Source organism: Nestor notabilis, unplaced genomic scaffold, assembly GCF_000696875.1.
Source record: "Nestor notabilis isolate BGI_N333 unplaced genomic scaffold, ASM69687v1 scaffold7951, whole genome shotgun sequence".
In the NCBI taxonomy this organism is placed as follows: domain Eukaryota; kingdom Metazoa; phylum Chordata; class Aves; order Psittaciformes; family Psittacidae; genus Nestor; species Nestor notabilis.
In genome coordinates this window covers 149,697-169,216 of record NW_009913342.1, presented here as the reverse complement: position 1 = coordinate 169,216, position 19,520 = coordinate 149,697, and the positions used below count along the sequence as shown (strand labels likewise).

The following is a 19,520-nucleotide window of genomic DNA, read 5'->3' as shown; positions in this document are numbered from 1 at the left end:
CCTCAGTGGAGTTTTAGACTTCTGCCTTAGTGTCATTAAACTACTTGACATTTAAAGTATTCCAGAAGTTATTTGATGTTAATTTATCTTGAATATGTGGTGTCACTCCCTCATGACTAGCAATTCTGGTAGCTTCCTGTTAGTTGTGAAAGTGAAATAGTGACTTTCTTAATTATTGCAAGATTGATTACTGTACAAAACATCTGTTGGTCTTTCTTGCTAGCATAAATGTTGATTCAGCTATTTTGGGTTTTCTCCCTTGCTTCTTCCCCTCAGTTATAATTTTCTTAAAATGTTCAAGTAAAAAAGAACAAAACCAAAAAAACTCTGGCCAAACAGTGTTTCTGATGTTGAACTTCATCATAAAGTTTTAAAATGAAGCATGAGTGACAACTGGTTGCCTAGTTGGACTTAGGACATTCGTGTTTCTAAGTAGGACCATAATTATCTCCTTCATTTTAGGGTGTTGTTGGAGGTGTGACTGGCATAATCACAAAACCTGTAGAAGGTAAGCACTAAGGTGCACAGCACTGCTTAAATAGTTTCCCAATACATTACAATTTACTTTGTAATTTTAAGAAATACTAAACCTAGTGTGGATAAGGCATGCCAAGATCATTTGTGTATTTCTCATTCAGATGTGGCCTTACGCAATGATTTACTCAAATCTATACCCAGCTGTTATTGGCTTACCACCTTTTCAGCCTTTGTATGAATTAAGGAAAGGTGAATGTATCTTCATGATATATTTAGATAGGCCTGCTGTAGTACCCGGTTTACTGTTTGAAGACTCAAAAAGCTACTAAAAATATTGAAATAAAAAGCAACATTTGAAAAGGCTTTTAGGGACTCCAAAGGTTGGAGAAATCTATAATAGCAAATTTGTTTTTATGTCTGAGATCAGCATATGTTTTTATGAAGACAGCCACTTTATCAGTATGACAGATGATGAAAAAAATCCAAGATAAAATGCTTCTTATTAAAACTCATGTCAAGGTGATTTAAATGTTAGAAGTTATTTGTAACTGTGCTGTATTTTACAGGTTATTGGCAGATACTTTTGAGGCGTAGTACTTCCCTCATTGCTGGATGGACACACATGCTTTCTAAACATTGTCTTGGTTTTTCCATAGTTATGTATTTCCAGAAAGATGTAAATTTAACATAGAAATAGTTGACTTCCATTATCCTTGTGCATTCTTAAAGTCTTTAGATAATTTTCTTATTATTTACCACCCATTCACCTATAAAAACTAGTATATTGGCTTACAGTCCAGGGTGAAAGTGTGGGAAGGAGTTAACATCTTAGTTATGCTGGTTTCAGAGGCTAGTAGAGTGGTAAGTGAATAGCAACGTGTCTGAACAGACAAGGAAGCAATGTGTGACTTCTCATGGAGACCGTTTTTTTTCTGAGTGGATTGTACATAATTAATTGCTGTGGGTTGTTTCCAATAGAAACCAGTTCTAGAACAGTATGGTTTTATTCCATGTTTAATGTTTTTAAAACTATTTCTGTTCCCTTTATTTTAAAGGAGCTAAAAAAGAAGGTGCAGCTGGATTCTTCAAAGGCATCGGAAAGGGGCTTGTAGGGGTGGTAGCCCGCCCAACAGGAGGCATTGTAGATATGGCGAGCAGTACCTTTCAGGGAATTCAAAGGTAAAATGTCCAGAGGAACTTCTGAAGGGCTTATTCTCCATATACTGGGTACCAGGTGGTAAAGTGGTCCAGTAGTGACACACAATTGTTTGTAGTAAGTGCAATATGCACTGGGATAGATGGGGTTGAGAGATGTGTAGTAGCTCTAATGAATATATTTCATCATGATCTGGAAATTGCTGCTTCAAAATACATCTTGCAGTGTTGGAGAGCAGATAAACAATAACCACTCCATTTTCTCCTTTCATTCGCTCCTCTGATCAGAAAATAACTAAAAGATCTTGCGTAAACTTTACTTTTGAGGTAGGCTTGTGTAGTGCTCAGTGCGAATAGCTAGATGACACTTAGACTTACTGTAATAAAATTGACCACTGCAATTGTTTGCCAGTTGGAAATTTGGTTAGCAGTGCACATCGTGGCCTTCTTGTTTTTTAAAAGGAACTTAAAGATGCGTTACTAAACATGAGAACCCTTAGTAAATTATCCATGGTTGGGAATAAACTTCTGCAATTCATTTTGTAGCTGTCTAATTGGCCAGTGTTACTTTGGATTTATTACTAGCAGTGTGTTTTTACTGTTTACCCCGGTAGGGTACCTAGGAAGCATAAGTGGGTTGTGTGGCAAGTGAAAGGCCGACTTCTTAAAGATGTATTGTTGAAACTTAAAATCATTGTCTATGGCAGGGTGGCAGAATCGACTGAAGAAGTATCCAATCTCCGTCCCCCACGTTTCATTCGTGAAGATGGCATCATCCGACCATATGATAGGGTGGAAGCTGAGGGTTATGATTTATTTGAGGTATGACTTGCATTGTAAATACAGTTAAAATTCTCTGACCAAAGGGTCAGAGAATTCCATAAGGCTTTTGTTACAAAACCAAAAAGCTGCCAGGGATCTGTGACAGTCATTACCTGTAGTGAAAATTTGCCCCTACCCACTTCATATGTCCAATGTGTACAGCAGGGAAGACCCAGTGCTTGTAGTAAGCAGAATGCAACAAGAAAACTGCAGTTTTGCTGTTAAATGATCTGCATGTGATGTTCTGTAATAGTTTATCTCATTGGCTGGAAGGAGGTAGTGCTATTATGAATTAGTAAGGTTATGATTTGAATATGTGGCAACAAAACCATTTTCGTACTCAGTTCTAATGTTTTGCTTTATAACAAATCTGAGGTTGGTTTATAAACTAAACTTTTAAATAAGATGTGTGGAGTTTAAATACAATCACTGAATTTTGGTTTGGTTGGTTCTGGGTTTGGCTTTTGGTTGTTTTTTTGATGGTATCAACAGTTGAAAAAACTACATGAATTCTCAAAATGCCACCTTTTGTGTTGCCTGATGTTGTTCTTAATAGCAGCATGTCATAGTACGTGCATTGTGTGGATGTTGCACTTGCTTTTTTACATCTGGATCCGGCTGACATATAGAGGATGAATACTAGTTCTTTTAAGTCTTAGTGATAATCCAGTTAATTTGTATTTCACCTTTCATATTCTAAAAAATCATTTTAAAATGCTTGTTTTGTTGTTAAAAAGTGAAAGAACTGTCTATATCAACATTTTAAGACCAAAACATGCGTATTTGCTACTTCTTTCTAGATGTTCTTTTAATCCTTGTTTCCTATTCTGTTTCTAATGTTACTCTTCTTTCTCTTTCTCTCCTGGCATACGCAGCAAGAACTGGAATAATGGAGTAAACATTTTCCATATTTCTTCTTTATCTCCGTCACGGTCTTTTCTCTGCCTTAAGAATTTGGATTAAGGGCATGATTGCACTTCTCGTGTCCTCTCTTTTTCATTCCTGTCTGTTCTGTGTAGCAGTTGAATAAAACAGTTTTATGTTCTCCAGCCTAAGAAAACAAATAAATTTGAACTAACCTTCTTCAGTAAGACTAGATACTTGTTTTTCTAAGGATTCTTAGCTTCTTATGAATGAAAGCAGCAGAAGGCACTTGGAAAAAACACCAAACCATAGTAGGGTAGATGCTGGTCATTCATTTATTAGTGTTCTCTTAGAGCTAGGGCTGTGAATGAAGGGAGAAAGCAATATTTTGATACTTGGGTAAAACTTCAAATAGTGATGTTGCATGGCATTATCTTCTGTGAAAATGCTTATAATTTCATGACATAGAAATACTGTTTCCATCTAAATGCTGAGAAAACTTGTATTTTATGTAATATGCCATAGGCCTGCCATTTGTACATCTGATGATCCACTATCATTTCAAGACTTCAAGCTACTATTACTACTTTGTTATGAAATTTTGTTAATTTAAAAGTACAGCCAGCTCAGTTGGCTCTGGTTTCATTCACAGAGTCTTCTGAGGCTTCCCTGTTCAACATACCAAAATGTAAACTTTGAGCTGTTAACATGAATTTACATATACATATATATATGTAACAGATATACAAATATCTATTTCTAAATCAAGTGCTGACATAAATGCAATTTCTAATACCCCATCTAATAAATTAACAAGCTGTTCTCAGCAAACTGTTTGCCTATGGTACATGAAAGAAGCTGAGCAGAGACATCTCTGCTAATGCCTAATGTCAATACTCAGTTTATTTATTTAAAACTGTTAAAAAAATAAATCATTTAGTGAGTTTTTATTTTAATCAACTAAATGAAATCAAGTCATTGTGACATATTAAGCTGACCAAATTTCTTCATGTAGTGAGATAGTTTTATTTTTTGCACTGTATTTTTTGAACCTATAAAAAAGGAATAGTTATCACAATTAGCACTGAGAAATAGATATTATGCAGTTCCTGCACATACAATACTTGTATTTTTCTTAGATCTAAATGGTGTAGATTGGAATTATCTACTAACCAAGAATGAATCCTCTGTGTGTTCCTCTACATACAGTTTCTTCCTTTCAAAAGTCAGTTTTGAATACAGGTTTGTTTGGGGTTTCTTTTAACTAACTGATTTTGATTATTATGCTAGAGGTTAGTGTTGGGAAGGCTTTGTTTTCTGAAGTAAGTTACAAGCCAGAGAGGGACAGTGTCTTTAAAAGAAACAGGATATTTAATAAGGAAGACAAGTCAGAATTCAGTTTTGTATACATTTACAAATTTATTCTCAAATAACTCAACTTACAGGTACTAGTGCTGTTGATTTTTTGGATCCAGTTTTGACCCAATGTTAGGAGTAGTTTAACCAGAATCCCTACCCTTTCATCTGTTTCATAACCAACTTTAATGTGTATGTGTCTTTAAAATATATGCTTACAAGGGTGAAACCTTGTAAGGTTGCCTTAAGGAATGGATGGCTCATCAGGTGGTTGAACAAAAGAAAGTTTCACTTAAATACTCAGTTGTATGTGAAATACAGACATTGGTAGACATTGCAGCTCATCTGAGGAGGAGCATATGCACAGGTTTTCAAACACAAGTTGTTTCTTTCCACCCGGAAAGTGAATTCAACATCTGGAAAGTCAGGTCTGCTGCCTTGAAGGCCCTTTCTCTAGCTCATGCAGTGAGGCTTTGTAGCACGGAATGTATTTTGTGATACATAAACACAGAGTGTGTATAGCTGGAGAAATGAAAGAACATATAGGGCAACTTGAGGAGAACAGTTTTGCAGGGAATAAGTTCTCATGAGTCTTAATCTTTGTATGAGGAGTGTTTGATGAGATTTGCTAGAACAGGTAATGAATGCCTTTGGCTTTGTTAATCTTTGCCTTCTAATACGCAGGTATTGCTGCTTGCTCTGGTGAGGAGAATATCTTCTAAGCCCAGCACTTAGGGTCTGACATGACGCAGTTCATACATTATTCAATGTCTATGGCATTGCTTTGCTTCATTTCCCAGTTAAAGCATGGAGCTTTATAAAGAATGCAGAACACTTCATGAATAATTGAGACCTGGTGGTGAGACAGTGTGATGTGGCAGAAGAGAATACTGTGCTAGGAACTGCAGATTCTGTTTCTGGTTGAGTAGCTTTCTGCTGTGTAAACTAGCACTGGTTCTTTCATTTCGACATAAAATAAGAGTGAGTTGAACTTCTCTAAAGTGCTCTAGTATTCACATAAAAGCTTTTGATAAAGATGCCTGAATTTTAAGCGTGTGCAGATGATTGAGTAATTTGCATCATGAGCTACCCCCTTTTTACATAATGTTATTGTGCTGATGTCTGTGAGGTGTATTGAGAATAGTGCTGAGAAATATTGAATCTCTTACGCACAGAGCTCTGTGGGAACTCTTACTTCAGCAACATATTGCATGTAAAGTCTAAAAATATGACCAGAATTGTTACTGAAGTTATGAGAAACAGGCTTTCTAACCAAAGCTTTGAGTTGGAATAGAGGAACATGCTTAGGAATAAATCTGTTTAAGTATGAGGCACATCTCTTTACTGCATAGCCAACAAAAGGATTCACAACATGGATTGCAGCCTTTGAATTCTAGTCTTACATGTTGGTGGGGTTTGTATTTCTTTAATTTGTACTTGATTTTAAACCAGATAATGTTCAGGTATAAAGCATGAGTTCATACTTCGATTTTAGTCATATCCTGCCATCTTTCTTCTGATGTTTAGAAGAGAATTTAAGATAAGCAGACTTTCTGGTGTGTGTTTGGGGTTTTTTCCCTTTCATGTATGTTTTACAGTTTCAGGAATTTTTAAGATGGTCAAAGTGATATTTTTTTATAGAAGATGTGGACCCTCTATTTTTGGTTGCTGGAAAATGCTGAATTAAAATGTTTTTCAAACCACTGCATCACTAGGGAACAAACCCAGGAAAACACTATGCTGTTGATTTAAACTGGTGAATATGAATCCACTTTTGAGCTCAAAGGATTTTTGGGGTTTGTTGCAATGTATGGTGATGCTTTGAGTCAGTTGCTGAACATTTAAATATATGAAAATAAAATGCAAACATAAATAAATGTTGGAGCCTCTTTTTATTCTGTTGTAAGCTGAGTTGATAAAAGTACTCACTTAAACTTATTTAAACTTACTTAAACTGTGTAGAGGTCTTAGACTCTACATGATAGAGTAGAGATGGTCACAGGTAAATGTGAAGTCAAGTTGTGCCTCTGTTGTCATTTTCCCAGTTTTATAGATCCAGCTCTGAAATACAGAAGGAAATGCATCTTTACAAGGAATAACTAAAAAGATACTGAATTTTCAGTCCTCCCTCCTCAGTTGGTTCTCATTAGTTTATCAGAAACAACTTGAGAAATTTATTGGTAGACAGTAGAGTAGGTGTTTGAGATGCTTGTGCAATAGGTTAAATTTCAGCATCTCAATTGGTTGCTCTGTGGTGATAGCTGAAAGCTCTTGATTTTAGCAATAAATGGTAAGTTTTATTTTGTGACCTAGGAAGACTGTAGTAATTGGTACTTCTGTATAATCCTCTGTAGATGACCTTTTTGATTTTTAAATATAGAGGGCTCATGGTGGTCCAAGAATCTTAACTAGGTTAGTGACCCTGACTAGGCTTTTGTGACTACTGTGCTAGAGCCCTGTGTTTGTTAGAAACTTCTTGAGCATACATAGAATCCAGATGCTTTCACTGGCTGGAGTCTTGGGGCAAAGTCCTGGACGTGCACATCTTTCCAGCACTCGTATATTCATAGTTCATCACTTGAGTAGTCGTTATCTAACAAAAACGTGCTGAGTAACTTGATCTGTACTTTCATATACCTTCTTATTTTGGATGCTGAATAGACTTGTCCATAGTGCTTCAGAAGCCTGATCTGGAGGTGCATTGAGTATTGGGAACTTGATAGATTATTTCTAAGGATCTGGGTCATGTGCTGCCCCCTCTTAAAGGTGCTGTTGCAGGATTTTTGCTCTTGAAGCAAGTCTGTAGCATGGTGTGTAACAGAATGAACGTTACTAAACAATTATTAGCACAGAAAGGAAATGAAAGCTGAAAAAACGGTCTGATCCTGCAGTGTCAGTGTTCCACCCTTTCGAGTGGGACAGATCAGACCTTTCAGTGACTCAACTTCACGAGTGAGAACACTTTGAGAGCCTGCATTCAAAGAACCAATTCAATGAGGTAACTTTTTAAAAAGGCTTTTGAATTGCAAACACTGCTTTGAGATTTCTGTTTACAGCCCAGAAATTAATTTTTATTTCTGTTTCAGAAATTGCACATCAGAAAGCTGGATAAAGAGAGCTATCAATACCACTGCACGCTTCCAAGAGGCAGAAGAGCAAGCCTTGTTGTTACCAATAGGTATTAAGTCTTGAAGGCTTTCTCTAAGGGTTTGTCTGTGTTTCAGCTTGGGGATTGGATATCTGCTAGGTTTAAACTGATTGCTATTCTCTGCATATTTACTTTCCTTATCCATTTTCTTCTTGGTTTTTTCTTTTTTAAAGTTTATTTTGTTTCCTTTATGGAAAATGTCATATGGTAATGTTGTCAATACTAGATACTAATTCAGGAAGACAATTTACTCTGAGGTCAGTGACCCTTTGTCATATCATGGAAGGAAATAATCTTATTTTTCTTTCTTTTCTTTTTTTTTTTTTTTCTAACTTTTTGTATTACCTCGTAGTAAGTTTTTACAGTCAAACTTTTTATAATGCACATTCATGATCTTACTAATTAAAGGATATTGTAAATGGAGACTTAAGCTTTTGTATAAGTCTGAAAATTAATATTTAACTCATCAAAACTGCCACTTATTTTTTGTCTTAGTGTGCAGGCTGACGCTGGAGCTTTGGTGTAACTGAAAGGCAGGGAGCTAGCAACTGTACCGATCATCTGTTAGCCTAGTAGTAGTTGTGTCACTGTGGAGCTAGTAGTTAGCTCTTTTACTACCTTCATCTGGTAGAGGCTGACTTTGAGGTACTGGTTTGAATTAACTGATGAACATCTAGTATCCAATTTTAGCAAAATGTTTGGATTTGGAGGGCTGGGTGCATTTTGATTAAGTTAGCCACGCGTCCTATGCAATACCAGAGATCATCTGTGAGTCTTAAGGACAAAGTTATTATCTCAGAACATATATTAAGGAAATACAGTTCTGCTGTGACTGAGTGGGTACTTTTAGTCCAGATGATAGAAAATTACCTTCTCAAAGAAATTCCTTCAGTTTGTTACATTTTTTTCTGGCAAAGGTCTAATCCCAGGGAGAAACTGAGTATTAACTGTTTTCTTCTGAACAGGAGACTGATATATGTGAAAGAAATGGAAATCTTAGGCCATTTAGCAACAGAGTGGGATTACTTATTTGAAGACTTTACACGCTGTCCCTGTCACGAAGCAAATGTTTTAAAAATAACTGTTTTGGTAAGAAAAACATATAAATATTTTTAACACTATTTAGGGGTCTGTCATGGATCCCCCAGGTGGGATGGGAACAAGAATGGTAAGAATATAAACCCCACGTGCTGAGATAAGAACAGTTAAGTGATTGAAATAAAGTAAAATATAGTGATAATTGCAATAATACTGACAATACTACTACTACTAATCATAATAGGGATCAACAATAAAAAGAGAAATGCAAATTCAGAAAACACAGGCAATGCATAATACAACTGCTCACCCACCTGCCAACTGATACCCAGCCCTCAGCAGCGATCAGTCCCTTCTGGGTGACTCCCCCCAGTTTCTATACTGGGCATGACGTGCTGTGGTATGGAATACCTCTTTGGCTAGTGTGAGTCAGGTGTTCTGCCTCTGCCCACTGCCATCTTCATGTGCCTCTCCTCACTGGCAGAGCATGAGAGACTGAAAAGTCCTTGGTCAGGGTAAGTGCTACTGAGCAACAACTAAAACATGAGTGTTATCAGCATTGTTCTCAGACTAAAGCCAAAACAGAAAGAGCTCTGTACCAGATGCTAGGAAGAAAATTAACTCTATCCCAGCCAAAACCAGGACAAGGTCCAAACATGCTCTTAACCTATTTATGGTTCTAACTGCTAACTATAGGACTATGAGACACGATTTGCTAAGTTTTCTTGAAAGTATGAATTGGGTTGGAGAGAGGCCACATTGAAATCTAACCTGAAGTTGACATTCAAGCCATTTAAGTATCAGATTCTGCATTCTTGTTTTGTGAGTCACCTGAAGTACGTTTTTGTTCCCCTCTGCAGCAGGATCAAAAGATGTTCCAGAGGAAGGACAGTACAGGTCAGGAATGTGTGAAGACAGTTCAGCTTCAGGATGAAACTACAGCAAAGGTATTTTTATTTTTATCTTCTTTCCTTTTGATGTTGTTAACAGTTGTTGAAACTCAGCATGTGAAAGAGATAGTAATGTTCAGAGACCCGTTATAGATTAGGCTGCTCTGCCTGGGGACTGTTGGCCATACTTTTGTGTTGAAGAATGAGTTAACAAGGAGAACAATGAGACAAGCTAGTCTGAAGCATTCAAGAGGCTATATGCAATAATGATTTAAGGTTGAAGTTGCACTGTCTTATGTTTTGTATATTAAAACTTATTAAAGGAAAATAACTCAAATACCTGAAGTATTGACAGTATCACTAAAGGTTTTTCTGGGTTGAATATTATGCATATGAATCAGAAGCTGTGTATCTAAATTGAACTAGCCAGTGAATATGTAGGTTTTAATGTTTGTCTAATTAGCTTCTCTTAGTCACAGCTTATGGAAGAAAATGGAATGCTTTAATTTTCTTTCTGTCAATACGTTGCTTTACAGAGGATTTGTTGTGCCATTCAGGAAGCTCAGGCATCAAGAAAGCAACAGAAGTTGGTGAAGCAAGCATCATTGCAGTTGAAGAGACCACAAATGCTATCTTGATAATGACAGGATTTGTCGGGTTTGACCTTTGGTATGCAATTTTTTCCCTAAAGTTAATTAGAAGCAACATGGAAACATAGTGCAGAAAGTAAAGATAAAATATTTGAGGTCTTCCTTCAAAGGTAATAGCCATAAACACTTTATCTTAAGAAGCTATGCATCTTTCTAAAACTGTGGATTTCATTATCCTAAAGTACACATTTAATTTTAAAAATCACACTCTGGAATTTTCTTTTCTGCCTTTTTTCATGTCAGGTGTTCTTGTAAATGGATTCTAAAATAAAGTGGTTATCTGATTTGCACTCATAACTTTATGGTTTACAGACAGGTTGTAGTAATTGTGGTTCTAGTATTTTGCAAAATAAAACACTTAGGTTACTGATTGAAACTAACCGAAAACTCCTTCTATTTTAGGCAGCTTTCTCTTAATATTAAGACACACAGGTACAGAGTTTAGCTACTATAATTTCATCCCTGACAATTTACTACTATAAAATATTGCACTAGAGCAACATAAGAATGAATATGTATGAAAGAATAGGCTATTGTTGTCTGGAAATGCTTGGAATTTGGAATGTTGTCACACTGTAAATGTAAATCTGCACTTTAAAAATGGGAAATATTATTCACCTGTCACATGCATCTGTATGGTTTTGGTTGTATCGCTGTAGCTTAAAGACTTCTCCAGAATGAACAGCATTGTGTATCAAAAGCTTAAATCAAAGTAATTAGCTTTCCATATTTCAGTGTATAGTTACTCCACTGGAAGACTGCCATCTCGTTAAGCTCAAAGTCACTTCTGATATAATACTTTTGCTGCAGTTTCTCTTTCTGAAGACTGTTAGTATTCAGTATAGCAAGATATTTAAGCACACTTAAAGTACGTGCCTAGTTCTTAATGATAGGAATAATCCCATGAACTTCATTGAGAAAAGTTCCATTCTTAACACTAGGCAGTAAGTGTCCGTCTCAAGGACAATATAAGCAGACAGATTTGAGCTCAGTGATGAGTGAACTGAGAGTTCTTGCTGTCAGTCTATGACTCTCGAGTAAGATAAGTTTCTTTGCAAATACTCATGAAAATTTGCTCTTTCCATTTTCACTTGGAAAGAATGGTTGTGGTGGGGTGTTTTTGTTGGGTTTTTTCTTTTTTTTTCTTTAACTTAATTTTGTACTAGATAAGAGCTATAGATACGAACTCAAAGACTAAAAGTGGCAATATTCTGCATAGATCTGTTCAGTAAGTGGTGCAATCACGAGAACCAGGCCTTGATTTTGAAACTCTCTTTATACTGAAGGGCTGATGGATTTTATAAATGTACTCTTAACCTGTACCTATGATCTTGCCACAACTAGAAAGCTGAAGATGTTTCAAAGTAAGCTGCCAAACACAGAATCTTCAGAGAGCACCTGCAGACATGATTTTATTGCTGTTGTATGTACATGGCTATTAATCTGGTTTGCTATGGTGAAACAAATGAGATACAAGCTTTAACTCTGTGATATTACCTATGTTCTAGAAAGTTCTGCTCAAATATTAACTAAATGAGCTGTCTGGGTTGTATGTATTTCAAGCTCATGTTTTTTTAAAAAAGACAATAAATTTTTATATGCACTTTTGTGCTATGATTTTTAATGTTGTTACTTCTAAAATACTTCCTATGTTGTTGGTTTGCTACATGTCACTGGCACTGTGTGGAAAAAAACTATTGGAGTATTGGAGTGCTATAGAAGATCTTTTTTTTTCAGCTCAGTTTCTGGCATGTAAGGGATAGTTCTATGTGTCTTGCCTCTAAGTTATAGTTGAAATGAGATTTCATGTTAGCCTGCTCTCAGCGCGTGTTTAAATGGTACCATGTGCCTATTTGGAGATGGAGAATTAGAGCTTAAAATAGTTCTGATGACATGTTTCTGGCACCAGTCTTTTGCTTGATTCAGTTCTGTACTTCCTCATTGTTATTTGTAAACTTCTGGCTTGAATTGTGAGCAGTAGCTACTTTACTTTCTCACTTTATATGTGATTGGGTACAATGAAGTGGCTTCATATTTAAAATAGTCTGAAGAAGTAGCAGGATTCTATAGAACAATTTCGTGTTTGGAAATGCTTGTCTTTGCTGTTCGGATTCCTAGCTGAATTTGAACTCATAGATGACACTACAAATTCCAGCTGGGATAGTGAACAACCTTCTTTACCACTGGATCAAGCACTCAAGAGGACACAAGAGAGATCATATGCTAAGGAATTCCCTTTCTTGCTTAAATGAAGATAGATGTTGGGACCAGTAGGTTTCCTCAAGTGTTCCATTCCATGTGTCTTTCTGTCTTTGCTCTTGTTTTTTGTCCAGGCTTTTTCACTGCCATATTCTCTCCAGCTGCCCATGCTGCTGGCTGTTCTTAGGCTTTGCTCTCTGATTTTGGTAATGTTCTTTTCCCATTCCCTTTCTGCTCTTTTCATTAACCAGGTGCAGCTTTGTGAAGTGATCAGGGAGTTCAGGGACAAGAAGGGTCTTTTGGCTAGTCCCTAAGTATATATCCAGCATAGGAACAACTACAGAATTAGATAGATCCTGTTCAGATGATCTGTAGGAATGAGGTGTTGGGGTAGAGCATTTTCAGATGACCTGTAGTGATGAATTTCAGCTAGGGGCTGCAATGTGGAGTGAAAGAACTTTTTTTTTTTTAAATTTGGGGCTTTTTTGTGGTTTGGATTTGTTTGGTTTTGTTTCTTTTTACTATCTGGCAATAAAGTAATTTCCTATATCTTTTATATGTCTCAATGAAGCTCTAGAGCTTCAGTATTAGTAATACTAATTCAGAGCACAAGTTGGCTGGACTGTTGAGATCTTCCTAGACCTTTCAGTACAATGAGCTCCTGTAAGTTTTTGCTGTCTCAAAAGCCAAATTTTACTGAACCTGAGACATGGAATACTAGCTTGTTAATTAGAACTTCAAGCAATTAGGTTGGGCCTGGGTCCTTGACTGGTTTCAGTTACTCCATTGCTTTCTGCCTCATCGTATGTTTCTCCAGCTCTTCAGAAGCACTTTTTATTTTCTTTTACAAGGCCTGGATGGGTGTTTGGTCCTTGCAACTGTTTTCTCAGTCTCCTGCTTGAGCTGTGGCCTCCTTTCTGAAGCCTTCTCAGCCGTTTTTCATGCACTTCCTCCCACGGCAAGATCAGTAGCTTGCTAGGTAGAGAACAGTATGTCTTTCCTCAGTGTAGATCTACCTCAACCTAGTAACCAATTTAAAGGATAGTAGCAGAAAATGATGGTATAATGGAACTGTTTAATGTAAAGACATGTTAATATGCTTTTGCTTACGTTTTCGTAACTATATAGCGCTTAAAAAAAAGAAGTAGAAGAGAAAGTCATGGTCTACGTAATGGATATTTGTGGTTCTCACAGGGTGGTGCTGTCGATTGCACTTAACTCTGGACTGTTTTTATGGAGTATTTTACTTGGATATTTTTCATGGAATTTCTATCTAATCTGGAGACTGGTAAATCTTCGCATGCTGAAATGTTGTATTTTGAAAACACTATCAGCCTCTTTAATTTATTACACGAGCTTGGTCCATTTTGCTGTTAACTCTTCAGAGGGACTTGTAGGATCTCTTTCAATGGGAATTTTAATTGGATTGTATTCACTTTTTCCTCTAACAGGGACCCTATATTCATTAAGTTTACTACTACCAGTCATTCTCTGCAGAATTACAGTAAGACAACCACTTAAAACTATTGAATTGGACTTTAAATAGAAACAAAATCAGTCATCAAAACAACTTGACGCCTTTCACCATCAACTGTTTTCTCAACACTTGCTGAGTCTGACAGAATGTTTGGTTTATTACAGGCACTGGATAGGGAATATTTTAGTAGTGAGAGATTAGTGTTAGAGGGAATTAATTGTGAAGTTGAAGGGTGGGATGAACTGGGTAATAGAGTTTAACAATCAAGGTACCAATATTTGTATTTCATTGCAGTAAATATGCTTCTGTTGTGATAGAGTAACATACTGATTACAGTAGGCATATCCTAATCTTAGTCTTTGATATTTACATAAGGGGATCTTGGGTCACTCAGAGTATTGAAAAATCCATTGGAAAGGATTTAATTTCAAATGTGAAAATTGACTTGTGAAACCTTTTGAAACCAGCTAGGCTCTGTTTGACAAAATAATTCTTTCAACAGCTTACAAAGTTACATTTAGTCAAACCTGAGTGTGAAGACTTAATTTGGAATAGACGCCAGTGGACTGACTACTTAAGGAGAAATCTTAATATGAGAAACAAGTGGAGGAATTTGAGAATCAAGAACTTCAGGTTCCACGGGAGAAATCAAAGCTTTAGTCTCTTCATTAATATTTGCTGGACAAAGGTATGCTTTTGAGGGAGAGGGCAGTCACCAGTTAAACGTATGATTTCACACAGCACATGAAGCAGATCGAAGGGAAAGAAAGGTTATTAGATTTCTAGATGTAAAATAAAATTTGTTCCAAGCATATGTATATTGGTCAGTTTACTGATCCTGATGATATTCCCTTCCTTGGATTGTGTATGGATCTCATTTGCATAATCGCTCAGTAACAGTGATGCAAATACACAGATCTTCAGACTTAAGTATTATTATCTCTCTGCTGTAATTTGCTCCTGGTTTGGAGTTTTCAGGGTGCTTGTCAGCAACTAAAATGGTAGCTTAATCTAGTCACCAGACTTGTCTGAAGGAGAAAAGTTCAAGTATGAAAGGAGAAATAACTCTAGCAAGGAAAGCGTTGACCTATTAAAAGGGAAGGTGTGAATTTAAAACTTGAGTTCACTGTATTCTTGCCTTTCCTACAGGTCAACAAGTAAACTTCTACAACTTCGACTTTGAAATTATTTAATATTCTTTGTTATTTATTTTAGAAGGAGAATGTGCATTGTCTCTCCTGATCTAGTCTTCAGATTGCATTGGCACAGGGGGAGTGAGAGAGGCAGGAGGAACCCTGTAAGACTGACACAGTGAGTTGAGAGTGAAGGCAAGTGGAAGCAGAATGGTGAGAAATCTGTAAAATGTCAAACTCTTTAGAGGTGAAAAATGGCTAAAAAGCTTGTTTAATATATTGAAATCCTGCTACAAATTCCTTTTATACCCATAACTGGAAAAACACCATATGTAGTTATGAAGACAAACTGCACTACTTGAAAACAATAAATCTGCCAAACGAACCCTAAAAATTCTTTTTATTGCTGATACTACAATACCCAAATTCCAGTGTTCATCTTGTGCATGTGTCCACGTTGTTTCCAGACTCTGCTGATTCTCAAAGGTAAGCACAGTAAAGATGTATAATTCTGAAAAATGCTTGTCCAAGATGAAAACTTAAAAAATAGGGAAGCTGCTTATATGGTGTACCATGTAGCTTACTTCTAGGGGTTTAAAACCTTTCCCCATGGGGTATGACATAAATTCTTTCATAGATAGTCAAAGCTTTATAGGTAAATCACTGAGCTGTGCAGGTACTAGTCTCTGCTCTTATGAGTGTGGCCCTGAATCTGCCCTTGATTTAGTTGATGTATGAGGTCTGTATTGTGCTTCTAAAGCTTCCTCTTGTGTTTATTGTTGTCTTTGCCTCTGGCTGTATTTTCATTTCCCTGATGGAAAGAAATTTGCCATCGACTTCTAAAGAGCTTGGGTTAAGATGTTCTTAAGCAGTCTAAAAGGACTTCTGCAGCTGATCCCATAGGATTTTTGCAAATTAATTATCAGTAAAAGCAGCACAGAAAGTATCTCAAAGTCAGTAACTTATACTTAAGTAATCCAGCATTATATCTCATCCTGGCTTCAAATGTATATAATCAAATACTGAGACAAAATGGGAGTTTAGTATAATGTCATTCTGACAAACGTATTGGGGAGCAATTGTATGATTATTTTAAAATTAGGATAGTATCTAGTAGCCTCATCCCAGGGACAGTACTGGAGAAACTTCTCTTAAATGTAAACCCTGGTTAGCTAGCTTTTTCTGTACACTGTTAAGACCATCTTCACACTTTAGCAGAGCGCGCCAGCCTTGAGTACTTGATCACTGATGCTGGTAAGCGTGAAAAAAGTGGACATTCTGTTAAGTTTTTGTGGAATTTAAAAAGTAAAATGGAGCATAATACAGAAATCAACTGAGTTGATTGCAAAGATTTTTTTTAAGTTTGGCTCCCTGTGATATAACAGAAATCTGTGTATGAAATTTGATAGATGAATCTGTCTCTTATGTTGCAAATGATGAGATGCTACTATAAATTGTTGTTTCAGTAGTTACCCACAAGGTGGGGGAATGAATCTTTGTATTTTACTGCTGTTGTCTTAGAGCTTTCCTGCACACCCTCCTCCTGCCTGGATACCATACTGTTGAAAACGTCTAGTTCATGTGGTCAAGGCAGAGCATGGAGCTGTAAATCAGAACTGTCAGAAGGTTTACAAACGGTAGATCCAAGCCTGGAGTTTTAGAAGCATTAAAATATACTGCAGTGATCATTCACATGTTATTCCTTACTTGTACATAGTGTTCTAGGAATTGGTACAGATTTCCATGTGTACAAATTTCTTTAGTAAAAGAAATAAGGAGTAAAAGCCTTTTCTGTATGGTCCGCACTTCAGTGTTCATTCTGCTAATGCTACTGTTGAATTGCAGAACTGATCTGAAGCTGGCTGTGTAAGAGACAGTGTCCTATAAGGTACGTCCTGTTTTTCTGCTGTGTATCAGATAAATTCAGAGAGATGTAAGGTAGTGGTACCAACTGCCTTAACTTTGAGATCAAAGAAACAATGGAAAGGTGGGAACTGTATGTGTTAAATATTCCCTGCCTATACATTCAATACTGTGATACCGACACCTAAACAAATTTATCTGGAGCAGATTCATTTAATAAAGGCATATTTCACTTTTGCTCTGCTGGATTAATCGTCTGCCAGGTTAACAGTCAGCTGAGTACCTAGAGAGGGGAAGGAAGGGGAGTAAATGTTCCCTTTGGATGATGGCAAGGTTTTAGGCTGGGTCAGCTTCATCTCAGAAGTTAGCAGGGCTGAAGCTGAACACTAAAGATGTGGCATTTCATTTAAACTAAGCTTTTCATTGAAAACTGACAGCTTTCCACATTCTTGCTGTCACTGAAAAATCGAGTACTAGAAAATAAAATTAAAAAAAGAAAAGAGAAATTTGCTGGAAGCTGAAATACTCTGGTTTTGAAGTGTTACAGTGGTGTCAGATGCAAGGTGTTCCTGTGTGGGTGCCTTCATTTCTTCTGTTCTCTTCCATTTGCTGAGGTCTGGAGCAGATGAATAATGTTTGCGCTGGCAGACTGAAGTACAAAAAATGCCCTCAAACACCCCAAAACCAGAGGCAATTGATGAATCCACCAACAGATGCACAGGTGTGTGACGTTTCCAAAGGCCTATGCCAGATGAGCAAAAGGTAGACAGTTAAACCTGCAAATCCTTCCAATGACATCAGTCAAGCAGATGTCAGTGTGCAATAAATAGGGCATGATTTAAGACCCAGCCACCAGCATACCTAATGAAGATAAATAAAAGCTTTGCAGGATCAAGACCATCAAAGATGTGAGCGTATCTGTACATTTGACATCAGGGCACCTATGCACTTGCCATAAGCTTATAGAGCTTTCCAAGGAGTTTTAGGAAGAAACACCTTTTAGCATTTCAGCTTTATAAACATAAAAAGAAAACGGTGTGAGAGCACAACGTGTTTGAACTGGGGCCACCTGAATGTACAGCAGTTCACTAAAGAGACTTATTGTGCATTTTCAGTGGAACCTGAAGTAGATGCAGTTCACGAGATGCAAGTTGCTACAGGGCAGAATAGCAACATTGCCCTTTCAACAGGTGAATGTTCCTACTATCAATTTTTCGTAAGAAAACATGCTGCTTTTTCAGCATCCAGGTGGAGATCATAGCGTTAGTGACTGCATGCATAATATATTATTCAGATGTTCCACCAGGTCTATTCTATTACAGGTGATAAGGGCTTGGAAATTAAGTCTTCTGGGGAATGCATTTCCACTTTGGAAAAACTTTTATAACTAAGACCATTACAAACCCTGCTTTTAGCATTCACTCTGGACTAAAACTAAAACTCAGGTGGGGAAGCAAAAAAAGCCCAATTTAGTCTTGCATTTCTTCAGTACAGTTACAGTAAGTGTTGTAAGGGTGGATCATGGGGGAAGTCACTTTTATGTTAAAAGATCGTTTGTGAGTGGTGATGGTGCCATATGCTAGTGAGTAGTGCTTTGTCTGGTCTCTATTAGAATATAGTGATAGTGTTAGAATATGAAATTAATTATGTCTTTCACAATCCTATCAGCTTGTACAAGCTAAGCAACATACCAGATGAGGTAGCTGAGATCTCCAAGGAAGTGCTGACAAGAGTAGTCTATTATGGAGCATAAAAACCACTTTCAGCTTGGAACGTGGGGATGCCGTGAGAGTAGCAGACTTCTGCAACAAAATGTATGGAAGTGATAGTCATTTAAAGGTACCTTAGCCACCTGATAAGCAATACTGTAGCTACTGATCAAAATAATTTAGTTTCCTTTCACAGCTGGTTCACTGAGGCATTTGCTTTTCACTGTGAAATGATGAGCTGGGAATTGCAATGCTAGCTTGGGATCATTGTGCAGTTACTAACACTGCCCAGACTTCTTGCAGCAGAGTTATTAGGTACTTTTTAAAGCCTCACCCTTAAACACTCTGGTTTCCCATCTAGCAAATAGGATTGCAGAGCTTCTGTAACTGACTGGTATTTGATGTTTAAAATTGTCAAGTAATCAAATATAATTATGTAAATATCGTTAACTGAGGTTAAATCTGAGTTTGAGTGACCCTGTGCATTGACAGTGTGAGTATGCCAGTAACTTAAGTATGGTAGATGTTTGGTGGTCCCTTGTTTTATAAACTTCAGAAAATATCAATCCCTTTACATCTATTTGGCTGATGCTTGTAAACTAAAGCATGCCAGATAGATTTTGTCTATCTCCTTGTATACCTTGCCCTTCAATTCTGTAACAATTACTTGGAGAGTTCCTGTGGGGCACTAGAAAATACAATAATTGCTGAAAAATATTTTAATCAAAAGATATGCATT

The 19,520-nt window shown here is 36.9% G+C and overlaps 1 protein-coding gene across 1 annotated transcript in view; it reads left to right on the top strand.

Annotated features, from left to right (window-relative positions):
* VPS13C (vacuolar protein sorting 13 homolog C (S. cerevisiae)) overlaps nucleotides 1–10,388 on the top strand; it is a gene marked incomplete at its 5' end in the record, with an annotated part of 66,447 nt that extends 56,059 nt beyond the window's left edge. The window contains 7 exons of the mRNA XM_010023165.1: nucleotides 463–508; nucleotides 1,533–1,656; nucleotides 2,340–2,454; nucleotides 7,761–7,852; nucleotides 8,788–8,911; nucleotides 9,724–9,807; nucleotides 10,287–10,388. Coding sequence (XP_010021467.1) covers nucleotides 463–508; nucleotides 1,533–1,656; nucleotides 2,340–2,454; nucleotides 7,761–7,852; nucleotides 8,788–8,911; nucleotides 9,724–9,807; nucleotides 10,287–10,388 — 687 coding nt within the window. The remainder of the gene's footprint in view (nucleotides 1–462; nucleotides 509–1,532; nucleotides 1,657–2,339; nucleotides 2,455–7,760; nucleotides 7,853–8,787; nucleotides 8,912–9,723; nucleotides 9,808–10,286) is intronic.
* Nucleotides 10,389–19,520: the final 9,132 nt, after the last annotated feature.